General features: G+C 37.1%; 2 protein-coding genes across 3 annotated transcripts; both read right to left on the reverse strand.

Moving 5' to 3' along the window:
- Positions 1–371: 371 nt before the first annotated feature.
- LOC105107268 (serpin-ZXA-like) lies at positions 372–1,870 on the reverse strand. The gene is made up of 5 exons (XM_011001143.1): positions 1,585–1,870; positions 1,417–1,492; positions 1,026–1,235; positions 807–980; positions 372–555 (listed from the first exon to the last, which is right to left on the reverse strand). Exons 1-5 carry the CDS (start codon positions 1,842–1,844, stop codon positions 538–540), a joined length of 738 nt encoding a protein of 245 aa, XP_010999445.1. The 5' UTR covers positions 1,845–1,870; the 3' UTR covers positions 372–537.
- Positions 1,871–2,913: 1,043 nt separating this feature from the next.
- LOC105107265 (vegetative cell wall protein gp1-like) lies at positions 2,914–4,571 on the reverse strand. Of its 2 annotated transcripts, XM_011001140.1 has the most exons (3): positions 4,145–4,571; positions 3,301–4,042; positions 2,914–3,237 (listed from the first exon to the last, which is right to left on the reverse strand). In XM_011001140.1, exons 1-3 carry the CDS (start codon positions 4,302–4,304, stop codon positions 3,171–3,173), a joined length of 969 nt encoding a protein of 322 aa, XP_010999442.1. In that variant the 5' UTR covers positions 4,305–4,571; the 3' UTR covers positions 2,914–3,170. The 2 variants fall into 2 exon arrangements, with proteins under 2 accessions (XP_010999442.1, XP_010999441.1); XM_011001139.1 differs by having other exon boundaries at positions 2,914–4,042.
- Positions 4,572–6,184: the final 1,613 nt, after the last annotated feature.

Below are 6,184 nucleotides of genomic sequence, written 5' to 3' on the forward strand. Positions count from 1 at the left end.
GTAGTTTTGGATGATTGCATAAAGTATTCCAAGTCTAAAAATAAAACCAATCCGCAGAGCTGAAAGAAATTTTACAGAAACTACGATTTCGACTTATGAAAGACCAGCCAAGGCATGACAGGGAAGGGGAAGCAGAGTATTTGTGCTTTTACAACCGCCTTACCTCGATGATAGCCAAAGAAGGCAGATAAAGAGGCAGGAGAAGTTTTTGCGTTGGCAAAGTTGAATTTTTAACCATGAAGAGAAACATTTATGGTCTAGATGATGAAACAGCAGTTTTTACATCAGTAGACGTGATAGGTCATAAGTTTTAGTGGAGAACTCTTATTGATAACCACTTTAACCATTGTTATGGCATTTTACACTATGTAAGAAGGTGAAATCAAGTAGACATTGGCAGCATCATACAAGCGAACTACATAAATTTTATTTCTTAATTGTACAATGAAAACCGTGATCATCAGATTATGTTTCAAGACATGGATAGTGGGTTGAGCACAGCTCCAGTGAAGAACACAGTTCTAGCAGCTTCTTCCCTTACCATGAACATGAAAGGATGGTCAGCCACAAAACTTGTAATCGGATACCTGGGACATTGTTGTTTGATTATGGCAACCGCGGCAGCGGCAGCTTCAGTGCATGCCTTCTTATATACTTTAGAAAGAAAAAGTCTCTACTGTCAAGAGATTCAACCATTTTCGAGAGCCCCCGGGTTTGAACAGTAGATCAAGTCTCATTCCTTTCATGGTTTCTTTGGCCTCAAACTCGGAAGAGAACTTGAATTCGGGGATTCTAAATTTAGGAAGCTCTACTTTCCACAGATTGAATTGCTGATTAAAGAATCCAGGTTTAGAATTGATCATTTTGACCAGATTTGACAAACCATCTTTCTTATCTGGAAGAAAGAAATGCATAGAAAATTGCCTGGTGCCTAGACCAGTTTGGTAGGGCAGTTTAAGCACTTTGTGAGCTTCAAAGGATCAATAAAGATGCTCTTCAAATCCTAAACCAGCCAAGGAAGGAACTTGAACAATTTGCCCATTCAGAAGGTGAAAGTCACCAAGCTGGGCCCTTGACGCATCAAACTTTTGATCCCATGCTACTTTGAAGTATATTGTGGTGGCAAGGATCAGTGCAGCATCGTTATCTACAGATCCAGGTGGGAGGACTTCCTTGATCAATCCTCTCGTCTTTCTTTCAGCCCACAAACTCACCTCTTCTCTTGCTTCATCAGGCTTGAGGGACAATCATAACATATATTTATTGTTAGACCAAGCATTTTAGGCTCTTTTTGCCGTATATGGTTAACATAAAAAAAGCAAGAAAGAAAAAGAACCTTGTTTAGAAAGTCAACTTCAGCTTGAGCATTGTAGACCTCTCGTACAATCCCTTCAAAAGAAGGATTCAATCTGCAACATTGATCGACCCTACCACCACTAATGAACAACAATGTTGGATCTGATGTTCTGGCACGTTTCTTTCCAGTTTTTTTCTGCAAATTAATTAGCGTTAGCTAAATACCTATGAAGATAAAGTACTTTTGAATGTAAAAAACAACAGCACCTAGCTACTTTGCTAATTACTTTCCTCGGCAGGCAGCGTAATCCTGGCAATATGCGATGCAACTGATTGAGTTCCAAATACTCTGACCCCAGAAAAGAAAGAAGCTGCTCTAAAGTCTTGCCTGTTGATCCTGCAGCGACAAGGCTCAAAGTCAAATGGAATGACAAAGGAGATGACACAAAACTTGACCCTTTTTCAATCTCTTTCAGCAAGAGTTGGTTTGTCATTAGCAGACTAGAGTCTGTGTTGAAAGAGGTGCTGTTAGTGTGTGGAACTTCCATTGCAGTTTATTAAGCCGTTGATCATATACAACATGTATGATTTAGACAAGTTTATATAGGGGCTCAGAGTCAAAAGACCACAAGTTCTATGTATGTAATTAAACATTGACTTAAGGCACTTGGCTTACTTGCATTGGATCAACGAATAAAAAAACTGGTTGAATTGGCATCTTGAGCTTTCATCTTTCTATAGCTCGGTTTGAGCCTTCCAAGTGGACCACTAGTACTGATTTTCAGTATAAATTAAAAAAAAAAAAACAGAGAAAGGGAGTGAAAGATTCAGTTTTATCACTATGAAGCTCATTATTTTAGCAATTTAGAGTTCCCGAGATCAACAAATTAAGCTCATTGTCTTTTCCAAGAGAGAAAATGGAGTCTCTTACTATGCGATCACAAGGGACTCCATTTTCTTTATTGGATAAAACTTTGTACTCTCCTATAAAAAAACTCGGCTGAATTTCATAAAATGAAAAAAAAGGAGTTTGTGATTCATTTTTTCTGCAGATTTTATTTCTGTTAATGTTTTCCTCTTGAGAACTCTTTCAGCAAAAAATAAAACAAATCTCATGGGATGGGGCTGAAAGAAATTCCAGAGAAACTATGCCTTTGGGCTTTGGCTAAGAGATTGACCAAATATGTGGCAGAGGAGAGAATTCAGAGTGTATGAATTGTGTAAAACTAGCTTAACCTTTGACTTGGTTTCATAGCCATAGGCCATTTGAGTTAGCTGTTAAACATCTCAAGTGTTGTTATCCTGAAACATTATGTTTTAGGTCCTGCTACATTATCCAGGTTTTAAGGATATAATTTTTCTCCTTCAACACCAATGATTAATTTGTTGTCTGCTTGGAGCATTCAATGCTAAAAACAAGTTAAAGCTGAGCGCGCTTTATTCTGTCTTGAAGGAAACAGAAGATGTCCCAATAACATGTTAAATTCATCTTACGACACATCCTAAATTGGCTAAAAGCTTGAATCATTTCATGGCAAAAGGTTAAGTGGAGGTATGCCACTGTTCAAGGATTACAACTTTACATTCTGTAAATGATTTAACCAAAGTAGCTAATGCCTCAAACATTTCTAATTATATATGTCACGGAAGTATACATTTGTAAAGCCTGGCTGATGACTGAAAGCTTATTAGATTCTAGTGCAATAATTTCTGTGATCTTTTATTGACAAAATACATAAATACACTACTAGACAACAAGCAGAGCTCCACTAGAAAGAAAAGTAATCAAGAAAAGGTAAATTCCGGGTTTAAAAGCCATAGATAGTTGTTTTTGGAAGCTATGCAGTGATAGCTAGATAGTTTTCACTGTTCAGTCAAGGAGATGTTTTCTGTGAAGATGAAGAAGCTGGGGGGATTCCAGGGATGAGAGGAGGGAGTGGAGGGAGAGGAGGCAGAGGAGGAAAAAGTGAGAAGGGAGGTGGTGGTGATGGAGTTAGGCCAGGGATTGGTGGCAACGGAAGGAATGGTGCTGGAGGAGGCTGAAGTGGGTTAGGAGGAAGTATGGGTGGAAATAGTGGAGGTGGCTGAATTATTGGAGGCAATATTGGAGGTGGCTGAAAAGGGTTTGGTGGAAAAAGTGGTGGTGTTGGGAAGCCAAACTGATTAGGATGGTGCACCGCTTTCTCATCTGGTAATGTTGTGCTCTTATGAGATTCTGTAGTTTTGGTCTTTCCCGTATTTGCTGGAATTGGTGGAAGAAGAGGTAGCCCTGGAAGAGGTGGGAGAGGAGGGAGTTGCGGTAATGGTGGCAATTTTGGAAGCGGAGTAAGAGGAGGAAGAACAGGTGTTTCCGGGTCTTGAAGTGGAGGTGGAAATGTTGGGTTATCAAAGGGAGGTAGAGAGGCTTCTTTGGAACTGAATTCCCGGGAATTTTCTATACTTGGTTTTTGATTACATAAGAACGGTTGTTTTTCAGGCTTGAAGGTGAAAAAACCAGCTGAAAATATGTGTGTTCCTTCCTTTCTTGACTTGAGACGAAGTGATGATGAAGTTGCTGTGGATGCCACAGCACAATAAGGCTCACTGCTACTTAGTAACTCCACTGAACACCTCTTAATTTTCTCTACATGTTTGCTCACAGAGAGAGGCAAATGAACCTTGAATTCTCCATGCTCATCTGTTTTCGCTTCTTCTCTGAAACTTGGTCTTGATTTCTCATCTTTGCATTCTACAGCAACACGTGCACCTGCATACAAAGCCCCCAGAATCATTTTCTATATCACACTGCAAAACGTAACCCGTGAAAATTAATGTTAATCCAATAATTAAGGAAGTTGTCGAAAAGAACCTGAAATGAAGTGACTGTTCCTTGTGAAATCCTCTTGGAAACACGTGTCGCAGTAGACGGTGCCAACAACAACTGCAGATGGAAGTTTCTTTCCATGGCTGGCTTCTGTGGGGTTAGCAAATGTGAAACCGAGAAGCAATATTATGAAAAACCAAGGCATTATGAGTATTCTTCTTCTCTCTCTACGATCTCTGATTTTAGAGAAGAATAAGAGTTGGCAGTGTCTACTCTTTATAAGTTGAGCCAAGCTCGACACTTGTTCTCTATTACTGATGTGCCGTGTCCTATGTTCTATTATAGCTGTTTGAGATGTGAATGAATAATATACAGTCTCACCCACCAATAATCTTTATGTCATTCATGCAAAAACCAGTCAACTGCAAACTAGCAGCAGTGAATGAGGGTGTATTTCCTACCATTTAACAGCTCAAAAGGAGGTAAATTTACAGGCAGATAAGGGAAGACTCTAGCTCTACCCTTCATCCACCTCCCCCTTGTTTTCTTACATTTATCGAGTTTGTTCCCTTGCTGGCTTTAAAATACCATTGTGAATAGTTGGGTCCCTGTTGGTTCACGAGACATGTAGAGTAGCCACAAATTTCATGCGCATACAACGACACCCTAGCTAATACCAACAAATTTGAGAATGTAGCTCGCTTGTAAGATATATGTGTAAATGCTGTTCACCTTTCGAACTAATGTATGGACAGACATAGGTAGGCTGTTTCTTGAGGTTGTGTTGGAGATAAACATGGAGAAAATAAAAATGTGATCGGATAAAAAGGCGAAGTTAAAAGATATAATATAATATTTGCTTTGTTGAAATGCATGTATACAGTTCATAGAATGCTTGATTTTCATCCATGCTTTTGCGAAAAAATAAAAAAAGAAGAAGCTGGTTCTTGAACCAGTGAAATATGGGGATGTCCCTTAATTTAACTACTGTGTTTGTGTAATTAGGCAAATAAGTCCCTTAAAAAACTTCATCTAATTTACTCTCATCACACTCCATTAATTTAGCCCAACGATAAGAAATTGTAAACAACATCGGCAGACCTTATAGGGTAAACTCGTCATAGTTTGTTGAAATTCAGTCCAATTAGATTGAATTGATGAAGTGTGACACATATAAGGTAGATTTTACAATAAGCTTTCATAAGGACTAAATCTGCTTAAGTGTGACACATATAAGGTAGATTGAATTGATCTGCTTAATTGGCACAATCAAGGACTAAATCTTAAGGAAATATGTTAATAATAATAATAATAATAGGTCAGTTTTCTGTCGAAACCAAAAAGGAATGATTACATGCCCATGGAAAAACTGTCATTCTTTTCATAATCAAATGATTAAATGCCCATGGTCTTTTAGGAAGAACATTCCATAAGACATATGCATACGACTAACTATAGAGTTTGATGATGAAATAATTGAATTTTTTTTGTTAATTTCATCTAATTTTTTAGTGATGTATATTTTATTATATGATTGGATATTATAGATTATTTGTATAATAAATATTTGATTTGAGTAATGATAATAAATTGAAGATAATAATAAGTCATAAATATGAATTCATTTTAGATAAAAAGATATAACCAAACTCAACTTAACCATGTATAATGATTATTTTTCTTCAAATTTCAAGGATCAAATGTTTAACATATTAACAAGTAAGTCTCATTATTACTTTCTTAATGGATAATAGTTATAATCGTATTGTTATTGAACTAAAAGATCAAAAAAATATTATTTTAATTTGCTCCTTCGATACTTTTTCATATAAAAAAATGTTTTTTGGCATCTGCAACGCACATGCTACTTTTTGAATATGCATAATGAGTATATTTTCAGGCTACATAGAAAGAATCATATAGGATTTTTGACACGACTAAAAGATTGATGTCTTCTCCTAAGTGCAGGAGTGTCGAAGTAATAAATAACCCGGCAAGACCGGGGTCGAACCACAGGGAGGTTATTTGTACAAATTATAAATAACAATAATACAACAACAATAACAATAACAATAACAACAACAA

Source organism: Populus euphratica, unplaced genomic scaffold (assembly GCF_000495115.2).
Source record: "Populus euphratica unplaced genomic scaffold, PopEup_1.0 scaffold200.1, whole genome shotgun sequence".
Lineage (NCBI taxonomy): Eukaryota > Viridiplantae > Streptophyta > Magnoliopsida > Malpighiales > Salicaceae > Populus > Populus euphratica.